The following is a 26,449-nucleotide window of genomic DNA, read 5'->3' as shown; positions in this document are numbered from 1 at the left end:
TCCGAAGGGACCGTCTTACAGCGCCCCTAGAGGTGTGGCATGTGTATTGCATTGTTTTCAGCAAGCTTTGCGTTGCCATATGTACCTGATATTTTACTGATCCGTTGCCCATGTGGACGCGATATATATTTTTTTTAATAACATCTCGTTGCCGTTGTCGTGTGGATGTAGCCTCAGACCACCTCCTCTGTTCAGTGATGGTCGTTCCAGGTTGATGAAGATGGCTTCTTTTACTCCTCTTTCAAACCACTGGTCTTCTCTGGCTAAAATGCATACATTGCAGTCCTGAAACAAGTGTCCTTTGTTATTGAGATGACGATAGACTGCAGAGTCCTGGCCTGAGGAACTGGCTGTCCTGCATTGAGCCATGCGCTTGTGAAGTGGTTGTTTTCATTTCCCCAATGTACACGTCTGTGCATTCCTCACTGCATTGAATTGTGTACACTACATTGTCCTGTTTGTGTCTGGGTATTCTGTCCTTAGGGTGGACCAATTTCTGCCTCAGAGTGTTGCTGGGTCGAGGGTTGCAAAGGAGTGGAAAGTTTCTGGGAATTTTGAAGGGCCTAGGAATATTGGGAATTTTCGGGAATTTTCAATTTTGGCATTTATTAAGTTTTAAACATTTTCAAACATTTCATCACCCAGAAAAACAAATTAAAACCCATGTTAAGCATTTCTTTCAATTATGTACTGTTTTGTGCTAATTAAGAATAGGACATATTGCTAAAGGTCAATTAATAAAAGGCTTTGTTTTTCAATATTAGTATTATATTCAGATTTTTCAGTGAAAAATTATTATTCTCAATCTCAATTATCTAGTCTGAGGGACACTTAATAGAAATCCAGTCAAAATTGTCAAAGGTCAAATGCGCATTCCCAAGTTCCCTACCACAAAAGTGTAGAAGGTCTTGTATCCCTTGGTCTACTACACATATTTTGAATAAATTTTTTTTTGTGTGTGTTGGGGACCTCTCGAATCTGCATTTGAATAGATTTCTATTAAGTGTCCCTCGGACAAGATATCTAGTAATTTTGAATTGAATAGATTATTTTTCTAGAGTGTACCCTTTGGTAAGAATTAACTGGAAATCTAACTCATTGCATAACAATTAGTGATTTCTAAAAATCTTGCAAAAACTCAATTTTGACCATTTTTATTGCAAAATTTTACAAAACTTGATTTGTCTACATTGTCTACAGATTTAATCACAAAGGTATCACGTCATAAAATAACAAGGAATATTAAATTTAAAATGTAAAATTTCTAATTACTTGTCTTGAAATAAGTTTTGGTGCTTATAAAATATATTAGTGCCACTTTTTTCTTTGAATCTGGAGCAAGGCTGTTTAATGTCATTGTTTTTAATAGCATTGTATACCCTAATCATTACTTCTAATCCGATAATTTGCAAGCAAATTACTTGACAGGATATGGTTTACAAACCAGTTGCAAAATGAAAAAGGAATTTAAGTTGTTGAAGTATAATTAGTAAACAAAAAAGTTACAGGAAGCAGTCTTCAAACTACAAGTAGAGTTAAAGTTGCTTTTGAAGATAAGTTCTCACAAAGTCTAAGGTTATTGTTTCATTTATTATACATGTACCAGGGAAAACCCGTATTGTTTTTGTAAAACATTTGGTGGTTATTAATTTTCTCAGTTGTTTAATTAGTTACATGCTTGTTTTTGCTTGTATGTTCTTCTGAACAGAACAGAGACCCAGAGAAATATCCTTATTTTTTTGTATCAATTTAAGTAAAGTTGGTTTTGAAAATTCCCGAAAGTTCCCCAAAATTCCCATAAATTCCTGTTAATTCCCAAAATTTCCATGGAAGTTTTCCACTCTGAAAATTCCTGGGAATTTTGCAACCCTAGCTGGGTCTGAAGTGTACAGAGATGTTGTGTTTGTAGAAGACCCTCCTGAGTTTCTCAGATAGTCCAGAAATATAGGGAATGACAATGTTCTTGTGTTTGTTGCAGTTTTCTTCCCTGTCCGTTATGTTTCTTTTTCTGGTCTTGACGAAAGCCCAGTTGGAATACCCGCACTTCTGAAGTGCTTCTTTGATGTGTTTTTACTCCTTCTCTTTTCCCTCTACTGAGGGTGTCAACAACCCATGTGACCTCAATGACTCCTTAGGTTTGCTTTTGGTCCACTGGAGGATAAACACCTGCAACTCCCCATTAGTCAGACAGAACTGAAATAGCCTTTCGGATGTGAGGTGAAACGTCTTCGAGAATTTCAAGCAAGTCCAGTTGCCGTCTTTAACATCTACAGTTTATAATGACCTGGATGACTGAGAACCTTCACAGACATACCTCAGTATATTCGTTCTTTAATTGTCTGTTACAATTTACATTTTAAATTCAGCTGAAAACTGTATGCATATGAAATGACATGAGATCAAAACCAGTCTTCTCTGTGTATGTGGTGTGTGCTCTATGAGACTACTGGATATGTGCTTCTCTGACTTCTCCAAGCAAGGATGCTAAAAGTACACGTCACTGCTCAGCATTTTATTACCCTTGGGAATTAAGCACTGTTTACAAGTTTCCAAGGGGAAGAGTCATAAAGCTGGGGGGAAAAAAGATAAAAATACTGGAAATGACTTCTGCTGGTTATTCATCCAGAGTCACTTCCCATTTGGCAGAATCTTTTCTCTCATATGTTATCATTTTTTTATCTGGCAGCTCGTTTTTTTTTTAAATGGGTAGAAAGAAAAGCTGAGGCGATTCTGCTTTCTGTTCCAGTACTAACAGATAAAATGGTACAGGAAAAGAAACGAGTCACAGCCATTTAGGGTTGAACTAAAGCTTTATGAGAAGATGCATTGACCAGTCACCAAGAGAGATTGAGGGAGAGAGAGACCAAGAAAGGGAAAAATAAATGATGAAGTAGAGGTTTACCACAGTTTTGGTGCATTAACCAAAAGGTCAGTCCCTGCTCTATCTACAGCCTCTACCAGCAGCCATGTGTCAGGGTAATTGCTTCCAGTTGCATGCGACTGCATGTGGGCATCATCAGATGATCAGTTTGCTGACCAAGCAACTGCTGTAACTTTGGCTCCAACCTGGTCTTTAGTGCTTCCTGAATTATTGCTTATACATCCATATCAACACTGAGCCCACAGTGCCTGATGACGGAGTCCAAACTAAACTAACTGCGTGCTCCCTGTGGCTAAGTCTTAGCACTTTGGGGTTAGAATCAGTGTTTTTAGAATCATGATTGATTAAGAACGATTTTCACCTCTATTTGTTTCATATTTGTTGCCACTCTTTTTGATGGTCTAGCACAGCAGTCATCAACTGGTGGACCGCAGCCTGGATCCAAACCCAGCAAAGTATTTCAGCAGATCACTGGAAAAAAGAAATACTACAGCAAAGCAATCAACATATGAAAAAGCAGTCTGTAATTCAGTGACTCTAACCAGAGGCTACAGCTACAGGGCAAGAGATGTTAGGTCGGAAATGGAAGTTTTCACAAACTTTCTTTTCACCCTTTCTAGTCTGATTAGTGAAGTTACATGGCTTGTTAAAAATAGAATGTTCAAAGATAAATGGACAGGGAAGTACGTGTTTGTTCTGCCTGCTTCACATTCAAAACAGAAGTCTCATCAGTGCTAGTCAAAAGTGGTTATGTGAAGTGCCACTGCAAAACAAAACACAACTACATCGAATAATCTTATTATATAGATGAAAGTCTTCCGGATTTACCCGGAAATCCAGATATTTGACAACGTGAAAATCTCCAGTTTTCCGAATGGAGAAATTTATTTTTCGGATTTTTTGTGTTCCGTTTCATAGAAATTCGGTTTTGCGATCACACTGCTTGTTTACGTTCGGCAACAGGGCGCCACCATTTTTGTAGTCTCGCAATGCTTGCTGGTGTGTACGAGACCTTATATGTTTATATACATACCTCATGTCATGTGAACGAGATTTTATCACGATATCGTGCTTTAGAAAATGCGGTCTTTCTTTTGTGTAACTATTTAATATCAGTTGAATTATTATTTTCTAAACATATATGCAGTATTGCACATAAGATGTGACAGCATCACTTTATATAAGTTTTGACATCCAATAGTGAAAATTCTGAATTTAGAACAGTGCACTCCTGAAAATTACTCATTAACTAGGGGAATTAAATTTGATATTTCTGACATGTTAATCATTAATGTACATGAAAGAAAAAGGCTTAAAAGTTATAACTTGTTTTAGTGAAAATAAGTACTAAAATGCACTAGAATGCAGGGTTTTGCGTGTTGTTAAAATTTTTTCGGGGGACGTTGCCCCTTGACCCCATCTTAGTTTGACTTTCAAAAGTTCAGGATTTTTTTCTTTGCTCTACTTTCATCTATATTATTATAACCATGAACTTATCATTAATGTTTGAACATTAACTGTTGCCCCCATTTTGCCATATATATTCTCATCCAGACCTTTGTCAGCACTGAATTTTATGTAGCTAGACCTTTATAAATTTTAGGTAAATAGCCCTGGTAAGTACACCTGTTTCCATTTAATTTTTTTTAAGATTTGCATGGGAAGGAATAATAGAGTTGGAAAAAAACCTTTTAGATGTATATTTATTCAGTCATCCTATCCAAGTAATACAGGCCATCACAGGACAACACACACCCACACCCCGACAGGCAGTTTAGCATAACCAATCAGGTGAACTTCATGGTTTTTTTGTGGGGGACAGTGGGAGGAAACTCAAGAATCTGGAGGAAGAGGAACCTGTACATGAATTTAAAAAAAACAAAACAAAAAGTTTTGTCAGCAAACACTTTCCTCTGCTTTAAGAGTGAGGAAGTATTTTTTTAAGTTAATGATTATTCTAATAAAGCATTTGCTTTTGAATGGCACAAGTATTTTCTCTGTTTCAGGCAGAGAGAAAACGGGAGCGAGAAAGAGCAATACTTGTTTTCTTTGAAGCACTTCCCAGGATTTTTCAACATGGGTGGATGTATTTTGACCCTGCAATTATAGTGTTTTTCTATCCATCTAAACTTGTCGTGCAGAGCTTAAGGTCATTGTCACCCCTAAAAGCTGGGCTTAAGAACAGCTATTCACTCAGCCCATTACACTAATCATTCATCTTCACTGTTCCAATTTATTTTTCTTGCCTCTTGAAATACTTTGCATACGTTAGTTCAAGCCTCATTCCACTACTGACGTGCTCAGGCACACCATCATGACAAGTGCTCTGGAGTTCCAAAGCTCTTTGATACATTATGTAGTAAACCACCACTCAAATTTAGAAGCCCACCCTTGGCTCCAGGAAATGGTGTACAAATATCCCTCACATTTGCCAGACCACTACACTGTGTACTTATTTTTTGCCCAGCTTTTCATAGGGATAGAGCCACACATCAGACATGTAGCGTTGCCAAACCCCTGCAGTGCCACGCTTAATTCTTCAGGCTCTACTGAAAACGTTCAGGCAGGAAACACAGCTGGCCACTTCAGTAGCTCTTATAGTAGATCCAGTGGTCATTCAGGTCACGCGCAGTCCAATTAAACTTTTTATTTAATATTATGTTTCTGTGAGAAAGGTAGTGACTGAGGTATTTTTCAACTCAAAATACTACAAGATTTCTTTCTTTCTACCTCTTGGTGACGTTCTCCATCTTGTCAGTACATCAAACACTGATGTTCACTTTTATGAGTTATTTTAATATATTCATATATTTTTGTATGTAGGATTATGTCTTGCTGACATTCCTTGTAATTCAGTCTTTACTGCTAAAAGGGATAAATAAACTAATTAACGATTAGTGTGACATTCCATGTCCCAACAGCTAGCTGCTGTGCTCGGGGATCAGGTCGTCTAGGCCCCTGCCTTTGACTGCCGCCCAATCCACACTGCACCGGCCCCTTACGGCTACCTCTGTGGGTGGTGAACCCACAGGAGGTCGTGCCCATGTCACCGCTTCGGGCTGAGCCCGGCCGGGCCCTGTGGGCAAAGGCCCGGCCACCAGGCGCTCGCATACGAGCCCCAACCCCAGGCCTGGCTCCAGTTTACAGTGCGGGTGGGGAGCTGTTGACCTCGACTGGGGATATTGTCAGGTGGTGGAAGGAATACTTTGAGGATCTCCTCAATCCCACCGTCACGTCTTCCATTGAGGAAGCGGAGGCTGATGACTCAGAGGTGGACTCGTCCATTACACAAGCCGAAGTCACTGAGATGGTTTGCAAGCTCCTCGGTGGCAAGGCACTGGGGGTGGATGAGATCTGCGCTGAGTATCTCAAGTCTCTGGATGTTGTGGGGCTGTCTTGGCTGACAAGCCTCTGCAACATCACGTGGTGGTTGGGGACAGTGCCTCTGGAGTGGCAGACCGGGGTGGTGGTCCCTCTTTTTAAGAAAGGGGACCGGAGAGTGTGCTCCAATTATAGGGGAATCACACTTCTCAGCCTCCCCGGGAAGGTTTACTCCAGGGTACTGGAGAGGAGAATTCAGCCAATAATTGAACCTCTGATCCAGGAGGAACCGTGCGGTTTTCATCCTGGTCATGGAACACTGGACCAGCTCTATACCCTTCGAGGGTTCATGGGAGTTTGCCCAACCAGTCCACATGTGCTTTGTGGATCTGGAGAAGGCATTCGATCGTGTCCCTCGTGGTATCCTGTGGGGGGTGCTTCGGGAGTATGGGGTTCGGGGCTCTTTGCTAAGGGCTGTCCGGTCCCTGTACGAACGGAGCAGGAGTCTGGTTCGCATTGCCAGCAGTAAGTTAGACCTGTTCCCAGTGCATGTTGGACTCCAGCAGGGCTGCCCTTTGTCACCGGTTCTGTTCATAATTTTTATGGACAGAATTTCTAGGTGCAGCCAGGGGCCAGAAGGAATCCTGTTTGGGAACCACAGGATTTCATCTCTGCTTTTTGCGGATGATGTCCTGTTGGCTTCTTCAAACCAGGACCTTCAGCATGCACTGGGGCGGTTTGCAGTCAAGTGTGAAGCGGCTGGGATGAGAATCAGCACCTCCAAGTCCGAGGCTATGGTTCTCGACTGGAAAAGGGTGGCTTGTCCTCCCCAGGTTGGTGGAGAAGTCCTGCCTCAAGTGAAGGAGTTTAAGTATCTCGGGATCTTGTTCACGAGTGAGGGAAGGATGGAGCGTGAGATCGACAGGCGGATCGGTGCAGCCTCCGCAGTGATGCAGTCGCTTTACTGGTCCGTCGTGGTGAAGGAGCTGAGCCAAAAGGCGAAGCTCTTGATTTACCGGTCGATCTACGTTCCGACTCTCACCTATGGTCATGAGCTTTGGGTAATGACCGAAAGAACAAGATTGCGGACACAAGCGGCCGAAATGAGTTTCCTTCACAGGGTGGCTGGGCGCTCCCTTAGAGAGAGGGTGAGAAGCACAGTCACTTAGGAGGAGCTCGGAGTAGAGCCGCTGCTCCTCCACATCAAGAGGAATCAGCTGAGGTGGCTTGGGCATCTCTTTCGGATGCCTCCTGGACGCCTCCCTCGGGAGGTGTTCCAGGCATGTCCCCCTGGGAGGAGGCCCTGGGGAAGACCCAGGACACGCTGGAGGGACTATGTCTCTTGGCTGGCCTGGGAACGCCTCGGTGTTCTTCCTGAGGAGCTGGCCGAGGTGTCTGGGGAGAGGGAAGTTTGGGCTTCCATGCTCAGACTGCTGCCTCCATGACCTGGCTTCGGGTAAGCGGATGAAGATGAGATGAGATGATTAGTGTAACGCATGGCAATTCATCTCCACCCATCAAAGGTTACAGCACAGCTCCTCAATTCCAGTAGTTAAGGGACAGAGTCTGGCACAGCTTGAGCGATACATTTTACATCTATTCATGCTGGATTCATTTCCTCTTGAACTATAATCAAAGAACTCTGGGGAACACAAGAACCAGCAGCACTCCAGTAATGTGCCAGACCATCTGACATCACAAAGTAAAGCCCTCGTTACCAAGCTGTGATGAGCCCCAAGTTGCACACTTGAATTTAACCCACTCATCAGCTAAGACTTTCCTGAGCTGAGCTGCATTAGAGGTGAGGAAACAGTGTTTTTAGAGTTTGAGGGCCCTGTAGACAAGCTCACGAAGCTTCAGGGCTTATAGTTCTAGAGATAGAAATCCAAGCCTATTGCTTTGGGGTAAGTTAATAACAAATGGGTGACAGTGATGACAATGGCCATGTTTGGTCATAAATCGACTCTGTATGGCTAGTGGGAAAGGGAGGAGAGTATAGTCTCCTAGGACTAAGATCATGTTTGTTTATTCTGAGTGGAATAATATACTCGTGACCTCTAGTCATACAGTTGCCCCTGAACACCCCCGTCCCTCTGGCACCATGGAGCCCTCCTGCAGCTACTCTTCTCATCCATCCTGTTCTTTGATTTCAATGTTAGTCTCATTTCAGTTGATTCTGTACATGTCCTCATTAGTTTAGCTCATTGTCCACTTTCCTCACTGTGAGCTCCACTCATTCTGTCCATCCCTCCCCTAGTTCTGCATTCCTTTTGCACACTAAGCTCTTACCGGCAAATACCTCAGCAGTGTGTAGAAAAGACTGCTTTTCCTGTGTTCTCTAGGCGGTGACTCTCCAAAACCTACTTTGGCTCACTGAAGTCGACTGCATACTTTTGTCAATGGAAACCAGATGTGAAATTGTAATGTATGGCAGCTTTTTTTTTCTTTCTTTGATGAGAAAAAATGCAGGCAAGACCTCTTTCAATAGTTTATGCTGTTATAAATAGAATGTAAAACTGCGTCTATTTTCACCTTCATGGTGACAACAGGGTAATATGGGATATCCTGAAATTCTGTTTTGATATAAACACACATTCATTTGGGATGTAGGGTAACCATTGAGTCTACACAGTGAGAGATTGTGTTCTAATCATGAAATCCAAAGGCTGCTCAATTTTCAGATTCCTCAATATTTACCCATGCAGCACACACAACTACACCTATATTTAGTCGTACACGTTCAATACCCAGACAATGCTTAAGTCTTTTTATCAGGTAAGCATTAAAACAATTCCAGTGTTTGCCATGGATAATCTTTTATCTTTTTTTGCATCTCTTTCTTTATCTGTTTTGCTGCCATTTTTGTATGTCATTCTAAAATCCCTGTAAAACCTGAAGCTTGCCTCCCTATAAGGGAGAGTAATATCTCCTCCAGGACACACAAGTAGCTTAACTAATATCTAATCGGAGGCTTTTAATACACTTTATTTCACGCTGGTCTAATTATAATCTTTGATTATATAACACATCAACCTTATCAGAACAAACTCGGTGTATATCGTTTTCTTAGTATTTTGAAAGTATACAGAATATATATCTTTTATAGTAAGTAATTTTGGTAGAAGCTTTTATTTGGAGTGACTTGCAAAAATGCAAATAGCTAAAGGTGCAATGATAGTGTTATGAAGTATTTACAGAACTATACATTAATACTGGATTATACAAGTGCTAGAGCAGTACAATTAATTTGACTAGAAGCCAGTATAGATAAGCACAAAGAGTTACAAAGAAAATACAAAAACATTGGATGGTTCTAGTTGGAGGATCTTCCACCAGGACTAGCAGTGGTTAGATCTTGGAGCAGCTGTTTGATGTGCATGGACAACACAGGTTCAGAAACAGTCAAGGGGAAAGAGAGATTCGTTCTAAGCCGTATTTGTTAAAGGAGTACCAGTGTCTCCATGAAATGAAATCTAGCCTGCAGATCTGAGGTTTGCTGCGACACTGTTTAAACTTGCGGTTTGCTTGGACTGTATACGACAGTATACATTTACACCTTTGTGCTGGTTACAAGCCAAGAAACTTACAAATTACATGGCTGTCAATGATGGCCCACATGGCAAGTACTCATTATGGTTCTTTGATGTTTATGAAATTTACCTCCAGTAGAGTGCCCAATGCCACCCCCAGTAGCAGTAAGCTGTCTTTTAGAGCTCAGGGGAATGACAGGTTAGACCTTGTGTGTGTCTGCTACTCTGCCCAGCCCTGACCCCACAAACACAAAATAGCAGAGTCAACTCTGAGATCAGGTTGCACAGTTGGCTGTTAAGCCAGAAAATGGCTGCTACTGTTATTTGTCAGCAAAGCTAAAAAAAAAAAAAGGCCTTTTGTTATTCTCTTAATTCCACAATTGTTAATGTAGTGAATCCTCATGGGGTTTCACAGGTATGTATTCCGTTATTTTATATCACAGCACTGTTGAATTCTTGGGTCAGATTCATGTGAGGATGTCAAATTGCTGAACAGTAATTCTGACTGCAAGGCAAATCACTGATTTATATTAAAGGGCATATCCTGGACCAATTTAGTGGTGTTTTTTTTTTTTTATATGAAAGTATGTGGCAGATTCTACCGTAACTGGATCCATTAATCACTTGCCCACAAAATAAGAAATTTTTCTTGTCCTTTTTTCAGTGAGGTAATATTTTCAAGATTGAAAATATGGTATTTGGTCTTCTAAAACAGCACGTCATTTAAAAATACACTGAGTATATCAATAAAAGATTTTTAAAGAATAAAGTTCTATTTCTTTGACATATCTGACAGACATAACTCCCATTTTAAAAATCACTTTCATTATCCCTGTTGCTATCGACAGTGAATTTCTGTCAGATGACCTGACGATAGACTGAGCCATTATGGATCTTTGGTAGTTATCGTGTGGAAGCAGGCTTTATAATTTTTGGGTGTCAACAGATAGAGTTTAAATAAATTAACAGCGAAAAAACTATTTCGTTCACGAGAGAAGCCCACAGTTATTTTTAAAAAATGCTATCGTCAGTCTGTCAGTCAAATGCACCTGACGATAGCAAAATTCAAGCCCTCACCACGCACATGTTGACTGACGCAAAGAGGAAATTCTACTGTGCATGATTTTTGTGACAGCAGACATTTACTTCCGGGCAAGACTTGGAGTTCTGACAACTAGATTTCATCAAATAAATCAAGGTAAGATTTTCTGTCCGCTATCCTGACGATAGAAATTTTTGACGATAGAAACATTGAGAATATATTTGTGCATTCATATTTAAATTTTTCTGGAGGAAAACTATCGTAAGTTGAGATAAATTGGAGCCACTTGCGACCCTTTCAGCCGACAGGCCATTTCAATGTGTTATTTCCCCGCGAAAGTGACACAGTCGTGTCTGTCGTCACTGTTCTGACAATTATTGTTGATATTTCAATTTTGAAAATACATTTTATCTTTTTTATTTCAATATTTTATTATTTGGTTCTAGTGATGAGGTATTTAATATTATTACTAAATTTGTCAGATTAATAATGTAAGAAACAGTTTTGTTGCTATTGTCATCTAGAGTGTCTGTCAGAATATGATGGTAGACGTTAGTTTGTCTGTCAGATTTTGATTATAGAAACCGATGTGTTTCTATTGTCATTTAGCATGTCTGTCATGTCAGGCTTTTATTAATTAGTTACCAGGACTACTGTCCTAAAATTTACTGTGAATGTCCAAGACCCCAAATGCTACTAGAAAAACTTAATAGAATGATCAAAATAATCAATTCAGCAATTTAAGGAGATGGGACTTAACTGGCCTCTGTTATGGTAGAATCTGCCATGTCCCTTTACACACTCATCCAGAAGGGTAATTTTGCACAAGGCCATCTGTTTACAGCAGAAACAAATAAAATAACAAAATGCGTCTGGAAAAATCCCAAGGGAGTCTGGAGCCATATTGATCCAGATTCGTGACGTCACGTGCGGATCCGCCAGCAGGCAGAGAGACCCTGCATGGGTTCAGTGCATAGTCTGTGTAGACCAAGTTTAGCAGCTAGCGATTTTGCTCATCTATCTATTGTTACATAAATCATATTTTTTCTAATTACTATTATGTATTTATATATTCATTTAGAAGAGTACTGGCTACTGTAGGAGAAAGATTTCATAAGCTCCACACATGGAATCGGCTAAGCAGGGTTGTATATACATTTAATGTGTTTGACGGGTCCCAAGATCTCAAGCCCTGACACGCATATCCCTTGATACATGTGAAGTAAGTGTATTATCGCCCAGCGCTTTCGTGTTGTTTACTTTTGTGTGTCAATAAATAACATTATCCGTGTACCACACAAACACAGGAACACCTAATTTAGAGTATAGTCTCTCTTTTTTCTTACCCTGGCAACAGTCAACTTGTGAATTGCCGATTTTCTTGGTCTTTTTCTCAGCTCTGCTTGGTCCTCAGCTTCGAGGGCCTCAGTGGATGCGGCACTTCGCCTTCTGTCAGGGGAGACGAACACGGCTGGCTCCTTTGGTGACGCTGACACAGATAGAGACGGTGTTGCTTTGGGCATTCTAACAGATGGAACTACGTCTTTTTTCAGATCAAGTTGCTTCTTGAAGCCCATTTCCCACTGCAAATAGTTCTCAAAGTCGTCGGGCTTTATGAAGTGAGCCCCGCATATGACGCTGTGGTCTGTTGCATGTTGCCAGTTTTTCCGGGTGCCTCGCACGAAGTTCTCCCATTTCTCTCTCATTGTCCGGTCTTTTGGAAAACGATGAGTACTAATCCCATCAAGATTGGTGTTGCTACACCCGCCTTTGATACATCTGTTAACCATTTTAATAATTACGTGATAACATTGAAGAAATTTGCAGAAAACCACCAGGTCGTTTTCTCATAAACAAACCAGTGTTGACGTAGGATTCAGAAGGAGGCGTCCCGCACGTGACGTCAGGAAAATCAATGTTTGCCGGGAAATCCAAATGCCAAGTTTTTTCAGAGGCGGACAAATTCGCCTCAAATGGCTTGATTTCAACTGAATTTTTCTGGCATTGCGCGAGGTAAAAAAATTGCGCAAAATGTGACAGATATTTGACCAAAGTTTAATATAAAATAGGGGAATTACATTGATCTTGCTCCTGAATTTACCCGTGATATGCACTTTAATCTGCTGGTTATAATGTTATCATTTTCATAGTAATAACTTGCACAAGGACTTGTATGGTGACCATGCCACATAAACAGACTAAAAAGGTGTGAGGTAGTTGTTCATATGGTGAGGTTTTCTCTGAGGAGACGTTTATTCAGCATGTTTGGAAGGAGTGTCAGTCCTTTGTATCAGTCTGAGGCTGTTCCTTTAAGTTTCCTGATGCAGGAAAATCTTCAAGGCAGAGGGCTTAGCAGTTTCTTGGACACATGACAAACTGCATTTTTTTTAACGTATTCAGGAGAGGAAAAAATGGCTAGTGATGGATTTCTGTTTATAGCTGTGATGATGTAAATGATAACAGGAACTAACTTGCTTTGTGAATGTTCCATGACATAAAATGTAAATCTAAAGTGATAGGAAGGTAAGAGGTGTCATGCTTTAATGAATACGCCACTGTTACACTGCTGTGTCCCTATAATTGTTTTCCTATGACAGCACACCTTGTCATGTTTTATTTCTTACTCACCAGCCACTTTAATAGAGGGATTTCACTGACGTCACCCGAAACCGGAAGTAAACAGACCCTGCGCCATTTTGGAAGACCAACAAACTCGTGATTAGGGGGAAATAACGGCAGCGGTATGTGAACCCACGAGAATAAAGTGGAGTGGCAAATGACTTAAACAAACAAATCTGAGCTGTTTTATTTATGATTTATTGGCCCAACAGTAGACTTGAAAGAAACCTGTGCGAGACTTGGCAAAAAAATGTGGATATAATGGATAAGTCTGTGCATGATCTGTGGACACTTTGAGGTAAGCAAACGCAAGAAATTCAGATTTAAAACATGCTAAATTGGCCCCAAGTTGATAACTGTATGAGGAGCAAGCCTCCCAGACTTCTACAATTTAATAATAATAATTTAGGATGGTTTGGGGCTTGCTCTCCCTCCTATTATATAAATAAAGCATAGTTGTTGTGTAGGCATATATCATAAATACATATGTATAATTTGGATAAATTAACCTAAATTATGGATACCTTAATAGTAACAAAAAGTATTAATTTTTCAACTGAAAAGATATATTATTAAAAGATAAATATCAACAAGATTACCTTGGCCATAACTATGTGTAGGTTATTCTTAATAACAGCTGTAATATCACGAACCAAGCCACTAACAACATAATTGTAAGCCTGTAGCCCTTTGTAGGCTTTCAAGTCATCAGCAGTGTAGGCACTGGGTGTAAACAACAAATAGTTTACAATGTCTGGGTAGCAAACAGATGGCAGAATTGGTGTCCGGTCCTCCTTATGTTTCCATTCTCCCTTGCCCCGAGTCTTATCATATGGGTCAAACCCATCAATCACAGCGAGTTTCTCCACATACCGTGCCCTTTCTGCAGCTGGTAATGTACTCACATAACCCGAATTATCATCCATCGTGTCACTTTACTCTCACTCGTACTTTGTTTTATATTGTGAGTGCATGTACTTGGTCTTCCAATATGGCGCCTAACAAAATCTCGCGGCCCGGTGACGTCATGCGGTAGCCCTCTATAGGAACAGCTGTACCCCTGCTCTTTCACCCAATCAGCCAATCATGTGCCAACAACACAATACATAAAATTATGCAGATACAGTTCAAGAGCTTCAATTAAGGTTGGCATCAAACATCAGGATGAGGAAGAATGTGATCTCAGGTACTCAAACTGCTGATCCCCTGGGATGCACAACAGTCTCTAGAGTTTGCACAGAATGGTGAAAGAAACATGGTAAACTTTGAGGTGGATGGACTACAGCAGCAGAAGACCACATTAGGTTGTGCTCCTGTCAGGGTAAAACAGCTATCTCATGCTACATTGGGCACATGCTAACCAAAACTGGCCAGTTGAAGATCGGAAAGAGAACAGGCACTGTTTTTCCAACTGATGGTCAAATGAAGATACTCAAAACCATTTTAGAGAACAGATGCTGTCAAGTATCTTTTAAGTTAGATTAGTACTAATGGTAGAAGTAAATCATTGTACTTGAAGGAAGATGCAGTGACATCAGTTATACGAGAGTACACATTTTCAAGTAATGTCTATATTCCCTACTTTTTTTCCTTTTCAACAATATTTTACATTCTGTAAAAGTATCATTTTCTGCTTTGTACTTTAACTGATTTATACTTTAGATAGAAAGGGAAATGTAATTAAATCCTGTACACCTCTGTGAAGAAGGGTTTAGCTGACGTTTTAGGTTGTTGACATGTTTGTGCGAAAGAAAAATGTGGAAGACGTTAGCTCTAGGTCAAAGTCAGAGAAATTGTTTAACACTGTTCAAACCCCAAATCACTGTGGATTTTGAAGTGTAAACAAGAAGGACCAGGTGGCTTTGTTTCCATGCATGGCCATGATGTAGCCTCGCAAGCCTGATCCAAGGACAGCACAAATTCCATGGCCTGGAGTTTACGCTCTGACTACTTTTGTTAAAATAAAAGAGCTTTTGGTCTATTTCTTCACACTGGTTTGAGAGAAGTGGTGTTTAAAATAAACTAGTGTGAATGTTTCAATTTTAGGCTATCTGTCTTTTCTGCACAGTTGCCTCCTCACTTCCTCTGATAAGTCAATCTCTCCCTAAATTTCCTCTCTGTTTCTCCTGTTGTCTTATCTGATGGCGTGAAAGCCAAAGCCAGAAGCAATGACAAGTGCACATGCACAGGCTCTTGAATGCACTTTTATTCCTGTATTTCAGTGATAAAGTCTCTGGCACTTCAGAAACCCAGCAAGAAAGGCAGACACTCTCCTGATCTTATCTGCATTCTGTCATCTCTCTCTTTTACTTTAGTATCTAAGAGTGTTACTGTTCAGTTTGTATGATCTCAGAAAAGGAATCATTTAGCATAAATAAGGGGATCAAAACTAGCTTGATTAAGGGGACCACAATCCATAGTATTATGGAGAGCACAATTTTTGTGCATTGATTAGACAAATACTTTAGCAGCATTTAATAAATACCAAAATATTCACCAAGTATATTTAGAGCTGGTGTACAAAACAAGGCCTTCCTATTCAAATTAAGAAAGGGTGGGCATCACTCATGATAATTTATGCCACAGTCTTTATTTTTGCACTTAATTCCAGCCTATATAATGATGTGAATCATCATTATATATCACTAAACACTACTTCTTGTTGATATAATTAATCATTAGATCATTTATTAATTTTATTCACATTTCCATTTGGCATTTTCATGATTTATTTTCAGGGTGATTTTTTTAAATTATGTACACTTTTTTTTTTTTTTTTGTGCTGTAGTTTCTCTTCTTTATAAATCAGACTTGGAGCTTTGGATTGTCTGGCTGTTTTCCAGTGAGCAGATTGATTGTGCTGTGCTGGTGTGCGTCTCTCCACAATGTTTGATTAAAAACATGGTTTCTCCTCATTTGCTTTCTGTCTCTGCCTTTCTGTTTGGGTTTTTGTGAACATTGCAGAAAGTGTGCAATACAACTGAAGCGTAAAAATGAGAAGCTGGGGGTTAACTTCCCAACAGTGGCACTCTGGGATTTGAATTCAAAACGTTTTGGTGACTAACATGGAAGATTAACCGTTGAATAACTGATGTTTCTTAACGCTGATGTACAGTACCGGTCAGAAGGACACGCCTACTCATTCATAAGTTTTTCTGTATTTTGACTATAACCCCAATTCCAAAAAAGTTGGGACAAAGTACAAATTGTAAATAAAAATGGAATGCAATGATGTGGAAGTTTCAAAATTCCATATTTTATTCAGAATAGAACATAGAGGACACATCAAATGTTTAAACTGAGAAAATGTATCATTTAAAGAGAAAAATTAGGTGATTTTAAATTTCATGACAACACCACATCTCAAAGTTGGGACAAGGCCATGTTTACCACTGTGAGACATCCCCTTTTCTCTTTACAACAGTCTGTAAACGTCTGGGGACTGAGGAGACAAGTTGGTCAAGTTTAGGGATAGGAATGTTAACCCATTCTTGTCTAATGTAGGAGTCTAGTTGCTCAACTGTCTTAGGTCTTTTTTGTCATATCTTCCCTTTTATGATGCGCCAAATGTTTTCTATGGATGAAAGATCTGGACTGCAGGCTGGCCAGTTCAGTACCCGGACCCTTCTTCTACGCAGCCATGATGCTGGAATTGATGCAGTATGTGGTTTGGCATTGACATGTTGAAAAATGCAAGGTCTTCCCTGAAAGAGACGTCGTCTGGATGGGAGCATAAGTTGCTCTAGAACCTGGATATACCTTTCAGCATTGATGGTGTCTTTCCAGATGTGTAAGCTGCCCATGCCACACGCACTAATGCAACCCCATACCATCAGAGATGCAGGCTTCTGAACTGAGCGCTGATAACTTGGGTCGTCCTTCTCCTCTTTAGTCCGAATGACACGGCGTCCCTGATTTCCATAAAGAACTTCAAATTTTGATTCATCTGACCACAGAACAGTTTTCCACTTTGCCACAGTCCATTTTAAATGAGCCTTGGCCCAGAGAAGATGTCTGCGCTTCTGGATCATGTTTAGATACGGCGGCTGCTTTGAACTAAAGAGTTTTTTAGCTGGCAACGGCGGATAGCACGATGAATTGTGTTCACAGATAATGTTCTCTGGAAATATTCCTGAGCCCATTTTGTGATTTCCAATAAAGAAGCATGCCTGTACGTGATGCAGTGCCGTCTAAGGGCCCAAAGATCACGGGCACCCAGTATGGTTTTCCGGCCTTGACCCTTACGCACAGAAATTCTTCCAGATTCTCTGAATCTTTTGATGATATTATACACTGTAGATGATGATATGTTCAAACTCTTTGCAATTTTACACTGTCGAACTCCTTTCTGATATTGCTCCACTATTTGTCGGTGCAGAATTAGGGGGATTGGTGATCCTCTTCCTAGCTTTACTTCTGAGAGCCGCTGCCACTCCAAGATGCTCTTTTTATACCCACTCATGTTAATGACCTATTGCCAGTTGACCTAATGAGTTGCAATTTGGTCCTCCAGCTGTTCCTTTTTTGTACCTTTAACTTTTCCAGCCTCTTATTGCCCCTGTCCCAACTTTTTTGAGATGTGTTGCTGTCATGAAATTTCAAATGAGCCAGTATTTGGCATGAAATTTCAAAATGTCTCACTTTCGACATTTGATATGTTATCTTTGTTGTATTGTGAATACAATATCAGTTTTTGAGATTTGTAAATTATTGCATTCCGTTTTTATTTACAATTTGTACTTTGTCCCAACTTTTTTGGAATCGGGGTTGTATTTTCTACAGAACATTACTGAAGACATCAAAAATATGAAATAACATACATAACATATATGGAATTATGTGGTAAACAAAAAAGTGTTAAAAGCATTGTTTGATATTTTAGATTTTTCAAAGTTTTACCTTAATGATGCTTTGCACACTATTGGCATTATCTTCATGAGGTACTCACCTGGAATGTTTTTCAATTAACAGGTATGTCTCATCAAAAGTTAATTAGTGCAATTTCTTGCTTTCTTAATGTGTTTGAGATCAAACAGTAAATAATAAAAATACAGCAAATAGTCCTATTCCACAATTGTAGTAATCCATATTACATCAACTAAGTAAAGAGAAATTACATCCATCATTACTTTAAGACATGAAGTGCCTTTTAATTAATACAAATGAAGAAAAAACATTGAATTAGAAGGGGTGTCCAAACTTATGACTGATCATATATTTGCTTGACACTAGTTTGCTTAACACTGTAAGGTAACTGAAAACTATATTTAAAAAAGATAAATATACACAGATATTTAAAATGTGAAATATATCCATAACAATTCTGTAGTTTGTGTGTAATATGCAAATAAAAGAAAGGCACACTATTTTCACACTGAGTAGGATGCTGATACATTAGCGTCATTTTCCATAGTTCCAATGGAGCTAGAAGGGAAAGTAATGACTCACACAGAGAATATTCTTACCATCTTTCTTTCTGGAGTAGTTCTTTTCCACTCTTCTTATTTCAGCTGCTTCTGTTAGGAGTCGCCACAGCGGATCTCTTCGGAGACTTTGACAAGGGCCAAATTGTGATGGCTAGATGACTGGGGCTGAGCATCTCCAAAATGGCACATCTTGTAGGGTGTTGCTGATATGCAGTGGTTAGTACCAACCAAAAGTGGTCCAAGGAAGGACAACTGGTGAACCGGTGACAGGCTCATTGGTGTTGAAGGCTCACTGATTCGCATGGGGCAAGAAGGCTAGCCCATATGGTCCAAACCTACAGAAGAGCTACTGTAGCACAAAGTGCTGAAAAAGTTAATGGTGGCTAAAACAGAAAGGTGTCAGCATTAACTTTTTCAACAGTTTGCACTACAGTACGCTTGTCCATTTTTCCTGCTTCCAACACATCCACTTCAAGAACTGACTGTTCTCTTGCTGTCTAATCAATCCCACCCCTTGGCAGGTGCCATTGTAACGAGCTAATGAATGTTATTCACTTCACCTGTCAGTGGTTTTAATGTTATGGCTGATCTGTGTGTGTGTATATGTATATGTGTAATTTTTATAAAATGTGTGCGTGCAAACACTGTTTATATGGGGTGATTTACGTGAAGTACTGACAAGACTGTCTGACACTGATACTGCATATCAGTCTTACCGTACCTGCACACAACTATGTCATTAATATTTGGGGGTTGTGCAGCTATCCTCAGTGATGTGGTCGACCATGGTTTCTTGTTACCGAATGAAAGACTTGTCCAACTCAATCCTTGTTGGCTCTGTGAACAGGAAGAGCCTGGGTCTGTTTCCCAGGGCAAAGCATAACCAGCCTGTTTAAAGTGAATCAGAGCGTGGTCTGAGTTTGGTTAGGAGATTAGTGCTGTTTTCTGTGGGACCAACTTGCTAGAGTAGCTTTCTGTCTTCACATATCTCACATACTTGTCCATCATGTTGAGATTGGACTAGAATGTGGTCGAATAGTCTATCAGTTTTGTACTGGGGTCACTAGTATCGGTATAAGTGTGATTTTTCTTTTCTTGATAATTGTACATTCTTTTGGTTAATTTGAACTGAACTGAATTGAACTTTCAGTCTACAATTGTTGATCAGTTTTTGCACAGTAAGTTAAACATCCTGACCATTTGGGAACTGCTTTTTGGAGAGTTTTGGTATTCAAGCACAAGCTAATCCATCATAGTCCAAAGTTCATCTCTTTGGAGCAAATGCAGTTGCTGCAGTCTTAAACAAAATTCCTCAAGGGTTCTTGATGTGGATATGGAGTTAAGTTAGCTACCATTTCTTTTTTGTAATCTAAGAATATACCTCACAGTCCATTCTAGAAGCAATGGGATGAAATTGCTATGCTAACATGAAAAAAAAAACAAGAAGTGTCTTTATTTCTCTTCCTTTCCACTGCAGTCTACCCTTGTGCTTTCATAAAAAGGCATTAATCAGCTTTCTGTGATGAAAATGAGATGTGACACAGAGGTTTAAGGTTTTGGGTAAGGGTTTAGCAAACCACCATGAAAGATTTCTACATGACCTCAACAACTGTTCTGCCACAAAAGAAGGTAAAGAAGCATGAAGATTTTGTACATTATAGTTTTTAATAGCGATTATAACATGAACATGGCCCAGCCAGTAAGTATTGCTTTGGTAAGAAGCGTTCTGCGTCTCACTCCCTCCGCTTAAGTTTTAACCAAAGTCAGCCTGCGTCTTTTAAGAGCAGGCAGAGTGGTTACTTCACATTCCCAGCTTCTGGGTTCAATCATGTTTTGACCCAGGGTCAATGATGACATCATCCTCTTCTTTCTGAGAACTAAATCATGAGCTGCCCGGAGTTCGTTTCTCATGTCCAAACTGTCCATTCATTTGTGTGCTTTAGCTGCATTTGTACAATATTTTAAGTGCTTGCCAATTGCTATAGTGCAGTAATAACAATCCCCACCCTTGACAAAACAGTATCTGTATATCAGGTTTTGGAATCAGCAGGCCCAAAGCTCCTGTGTGTACTTGTGGATGGAAGTTATTATATCTAAAGCTTACTTGTCCCCTAAGGCCATAAATATACTTGTAACTGGAATGTTGTGTTTTTTTCCTTTTGTAGAGGCATGAATTCATCCTGAACACCAGTAATTAAGAACACACTAAAAATTTACTTAAGCTATCTGTCTATAAAATTTCATACATCTGCAAGTTTCAGTTAGAGGCAAAACTTTCCCATATACATTTAGTCATGTATTTACCATAATATTCCAACCCCTTGTGCTTATAGACTGACATCCTGTTTCTTATACACCATGCATGTTTCTCCAGGACATGAAACTGGCTCACAAGATCAGACGGTATCAAAGCTCAAGCTAACCACTTACTATCAGGAAGTGAGACACATTAGCGGCACAATACTGAGTCATGATCAGATGGCTATTTGCTTGAATCCCAGGTGCAGCCCAGCTGCTGAGAAACTGTCTTTGATCTCATCAGTGATTCCACTCATACTGTAGCAGCAGTTATTATAATGGCTGAGATGCAGAGAAACTGATGGCAGTCAGTGCCACAATTGTATATGCATTAAAAGAAAACAGGCACAATAGCCAGAAACAGCCACTTGACCTAATCAAAAAGCTAACATTTAAAAATATGGTTTGAGTCATCATTTAAGACTATTGAGGTTTTTCACCTGACGTCACAGGGTCACGTGACGCCCCGGTGTCCACCATTTTGAAGGTCAAGCTAGCTAATGTCAACAACATCATAGCTGGTATGTTACTGTAGCAATGTTTATGTTCAGTCATTTGGATGACTGTTAAAACCTTTCAGTCTCAAGTTTTTCCTTTACTGTATTTACTAGTTTACTGTAATTATGATCCGGCAGCTATTTACACCGGATCCAGTGTAAATAGCTGCCGGAGCGCGCTCCGGCTTGCTCCCCCTCAAATTAAGCAGCGCGCTCCGGCTTGCTCCCGGAGTGCTCCGGCCGAGGTTCCGGAGCGCGCTCCGGCAGCTATTTACACTGGATCCGGTGTAAATAGCTGCCGGATCATAATTACAGTAAACTAGTAAATACAGTAAAGGAAAAACTTGAGACTGAAAGGTTTTAACAGTCATCCAAATGACTGAACGTAAACATTGCTACAGTAACATACCAGCTATGATGTTGTTGACATTAGCTAGTGCTAACAGCTAGTTGCTAGTACACTGCTACAACACAGACACCGACCCTAATAATACAGTTCTTGGTCATTGCCTGGTAACAGCAAATTTATAACGGGCCATGTCTCAACAGACTAAGAAGTTATTTCAATGACATTTCATAACATTTTGTTTATCCTGAGGACCGAAAGTAAATGAAAATGTGAACAAACCTTAGCTGTAATAAGATGGCGACCACCGGCTCCAGGGACGACCCACTGATGTAGGCATGTTACCCAGCCTGACACAAAATATTTGTAGGTATCCAAACTCTTATACGCTTTCAGATCAATACCTGTGTATGGCGATGGGTTTTTAACGACATAGGTATACAGATCATGTGGGCCGAAGTCAGGTAAAGACGAGGGCTTCGTGTACTTCCGTACGTCAGTGAACAATCCTGGTGGAAGCAGGTAAACGTCGTTCTCTAAGCCTGCTAACCTCAATTTTTGCAAATACCTCTCCCTCTGCTCGCCCTGTAAATGCCCTACGTCACTGGATAGTGAAGGTGTTTTTTGCATCTCGCTTCTTTTTCTTTTATGTTTTTCATTTGTCGCCTTCCTCGCATTCAAACTGATTCGAGCCGTGCCGTCCAAAATGGCAGCCTCACATGACTTGGTCACGTGGGTGAAAAACCTCAATAGCCATGGTAGCAGACGTAATGTCCAGCAGTAAGCTGTTGCACAACCTTGGGGCAGTGACTGCAGTGGCACAGATTCCCTGGAGTTTTAGCCAGGACTGTGGAATAGCCAAGAGCAACAGACCTGAAGATTTCAGAGACCCGAATACAGTCTGATATATTAATGATATAAGGAGGAGCAAAGGACTTTCAAAGGAAATAAAATAATCTTAAACTGGATCTTCTAATGCACGAGGAAAGAGTGACCTTGGGTTAAACTGTGTGGATTGGGGGGGGGTTGGGCGTAATCAAAATAAGTTAATCAAGCCTATATTGTATGTACCTTTCTTTTAAGTAACTAATCCCTATTTGCGTCATGTAACAGAGCTTAAAAAGTTACAAATACACTGAGGGTTTTAGCCACATAATTAATGTCAATCAATTTAGTGCAAAACTTAAGGAATCTAAATAATTCTAATAATTTTACTTTTCTATGCAAAAATCATATTTATGTCTGTCATATTTACTGAAACACTCATTTTCAGCTATCAAAGCTATAGTTTTCTCTTGGCCATAAAAATAAATTACTTGATTTTTGCGACGTGTGTAAGAGAACCGGCAGCATGGTGGTGTAGTGGTTAGCACTGTTGCCTCACAGCAAGAAGGTTCTGGGTTCGAGCCCAGTGGCCGATGGGGGCCTTTCTGTGTGGAGTCTGCATGTTCTCCCTGTGTCTGTGTGAGTTTCTTCCAGGTGCTCCGGTTTCCCTCGCAGTCCAAAGGCATGCAGCTTAGGCTAATTGATGGCTCTAAATTGACCGTAGGTGTGAATTTGAGTGTGAATGGTTGTTTGCCTCTGGCCAAGTTTACATTAGACCATATCTGTCTCGTTTTCTTCGCGGATGCACTGTCCGTTTACATTAAACCGCCTGGAAACGCCGGGAAACGGGAATCCGCCAGGGTCCACGTATTCAATCTAGATCGTGTCTGGTCCGGTGCTGTGTAAACATTGAGAATATGCAGATACGCTGTGCTGAGCTCTAGCTGGCGTCGTCATTGGACAACGTCACTGTGACATCCACCTTCCTGATTCGCTGGCGTTGGTCATGTGACGCGACTGCTGAAAAACGGCACGGACTTCCGCCTTGTATCACCTTTCATTAAAGAGTATAAAAGTATGAAAATACTGCAAATACTGATGCAAATACTGCCCATTGTGTAGTTATGATTGTCTTTAGGCTTGCCATCCTTCCACTTGCAAGTGGTAAGTGATATGCGCTGGGATCACACACACAGCGGCTCAGTCCCGAATCGTGGCTCGTGCACTTCACTCACGCGCTCTGTGAGCTGCGCAGGGCCGGAGTGCGCACCCTCCAGAGGGCACTCGCTGTTCAGGGCGGAGTGATTTGGAGCGCAGGATGCCTGCTGAGCCGAGCGTATCCGTGTATTGGTGTTGCTGTGTGCACGCGAATCGTGTATTGGTGTTGCTGTGTGCACACTAATCGTTTTAAAAACGTTAATCTGATGATCCGCTGATACGTTCTAATGTAAACCCCACCTCTGTGTCAGTACTGTGATGATTTAGCGACTTGTCCAGGGTGTACCCTGCCTCTCACCCATAGTCAGCTGGGATAGGCTCCAGCTTGCCCCCAACCCTGCACAGGATAAGCGGTTACAGAGGATGGATGTAACAGAACCTGAAAGGCCCCACAGCTTCTTCATTAGTAGATTTTTAATGATGTAAGGCAAAGGCAGTCTCAGGCTGTGGTGCTGAACACCACCATGCCCCAATTTATAGGTCACTGTAGTGTGAGGGAGCTCTTAAAGCACCTCTTTCGAAAGAGTTAGTGGTGTCATACTAGTGAAAAAGCATGTCAGCTGATTATTTATTAATCTTAAGGGTGCCTTTTTTTGTCTAAATTACTCACACCCACATTAATTTTGCCATCTGAGAAGAGACCAGAAGAAACAGAGGAGCTGTGTTGGCTTCCTTTTATCTTCTAGTTAATGATTATATGATCGCTGAGGTCTTGTGTAAGACAGGCAGTGCAGAGACTGTAAGAACCGCTCCTTTATTATATAGAAATGGTTTCCGTCCGTCCGTCTGTCCGTCCGGTCACGTTTTCGTTTCTGGGCCATATCTTTAAAACTACTGAATATATATTCATGAAACTTTGTATACATATCAAGTAACATGTGAACTGGTGCCTTTTGCTATTTTGGATTTTTGAAAAATTTATTTTTCAAATTTTTACATGAATAGATTTTGACTTGGTTTCTAAGAGCAGTGTTCATTTCCGGAGTATATATCCAAAACTATTCATGATACAGATTTGAAACTTGGTATACATGTCAACAAGGTGATGTAGATGTGCCTTTTCATACAAAGAAATTTGAGAAATTTAAATTTTTCATGTTTCCGTGGAAACAGTTTCAGACTTGGTCTCTCAGGTCAGTCTTAGGGGGAGGTTTTGTTTCCAGAGCAGAACTTGAAAAGTATGAGTGGTAAGGTCTTGAAAATTGGTATATGTGTTGATTTAAGTAATGTGTATATGCCTTTTGATACTAAGAAATGTGAGAAATTTTAATTTTTAGCTCACCTGGACCAAAGGTCCGGTGGGCTTATGCGATGGGCTGCTGAGGTCAGTGTAAAGAGGTAGGGCTGGTTTCCTGCAGCAGAACTTGAAAAATGTGACAAATAATATCTTGAAACTTGGTATATAATTGGTATATAGGGCGGGGGATATAGATGACTGTCTTCTGGTTTCATTTGTGTTTGTGATTATCTTATTACTGGGTGGTAGAAAATGGATAATCAATACAGCTCTCTGTCAGCATTTTCATTTATTTATTTATTTATTTATTTATTTGCTATTTTGGCAACCTGGTCCTGTTAATAGAAGGCTGTTACATGAATAGTTTGTGATAAGGTCATGTTAGTTTATAGTTTGTGGTGTGTAAATAGGTGTAAATGTGTGGTGTGAATGTTTTATGTAAAAAGTCTACTTCTGTATACTTCCCACTCATCTGCTCATCTTCTTTATACAGTAGGTGGTCTGTATGTCCTTGCCTACACACTTTTCTCTAAATATTTACATGTGCGACAAGGAGATGTTTGTACTGTCAGCAGCTGGATACTAATTTTCCTTTCGTTCTATGGGAGAGATACAACCATTTTATGCAGAGCTTGTGCAAAAGTGAGTGTTGAAAGTAAGGAAAGGAGATTTTACTGAGTTATTAAGTGTCAGTAACTTCTGGCAGCAGCTCTCTGCGTGCCTGGCCTGCTATCACGGACCTATAAAAGTTAATGGGCATTATGTGTAAATTCTCATGAGAGAGCGCTCTTTCTCTTTTTTCCCACCTGCTCCGTTGCACATATATTTTTAACAGCTCACCCGTCTTTGTCTGTGTGTGTCTGCGTTTTACAGAGATTGACACTGACCAGGGAAACATGAGTGAGCGCTTTGATTGCGACAACTGCAAAGAATCCCTGTATGGAAGGAAGTACATCCAGGCGGAGGACAATCCGTACTGTATCCCCTGCTACGACAGCCTGTTTGCCAACACCTGCGATGAATGCAAGGAGCTGATAGGCCATGATGCGAGGGTGAGTTTCCAACAACAAATTGAAAATTACTGTTTTGCACCTCCAAAGGAGGACCCTATAATTAACAGAGACTCTGCACCATCAGACTGTTCCTTTGAGCTAGAATGGGTCACAGCTATTTATTATAATATTATTCTTTCAATAAACTCAAAACAGT

At 40.4% G+C, this 26,449-nt stretch overlaps 1 protein-coding gene across 3 annotated transcripts in view; it reads left to right on the top strand.

Annotated features, from left to right (window-relative positions):
• The window catches only part of fhl3a (four and a half LIM domains 3a), a 56,477-nt gene that overhangs the window by 19,121 nt on the left and 10,907 nt on the right, over positions 1-26,449 (top strand). For all 3 annotated transcript variants that reach the window (XM_060922254.1, XM_060922252.1, XM_060922253.1), the window contains one exon: positions 26,114-26,292. In XM_060922254.1, coding sequence (XP_060778237.1) covers positions 26,137-26,292 — 156 coding nt within the window. In that variant the 5' untranslated portion in view covers positions 26,114-26,136. The remainder of the gene's footprint in view (positions 1-26,113; positions 26,293-26,449) is intronic.

Source organism: Neoarius graeffei, chromosome 5, assembly GCF_027579695.1.
Source record: "Neoarius graeffei isolate fNeoGra1 chromosome 5, fNeoGra1.pri, whole genome shotgun sequence".
Taxonomy (NCBI): Eukaryota; Metazoa; Chordata; class Actinopteri; order Siluriformes; family Ariidae; genus Neoarius; species Neoarius graeffei.
This window is presented reverse-complemented; position numbering and strand designations above follow the sequence as displayed.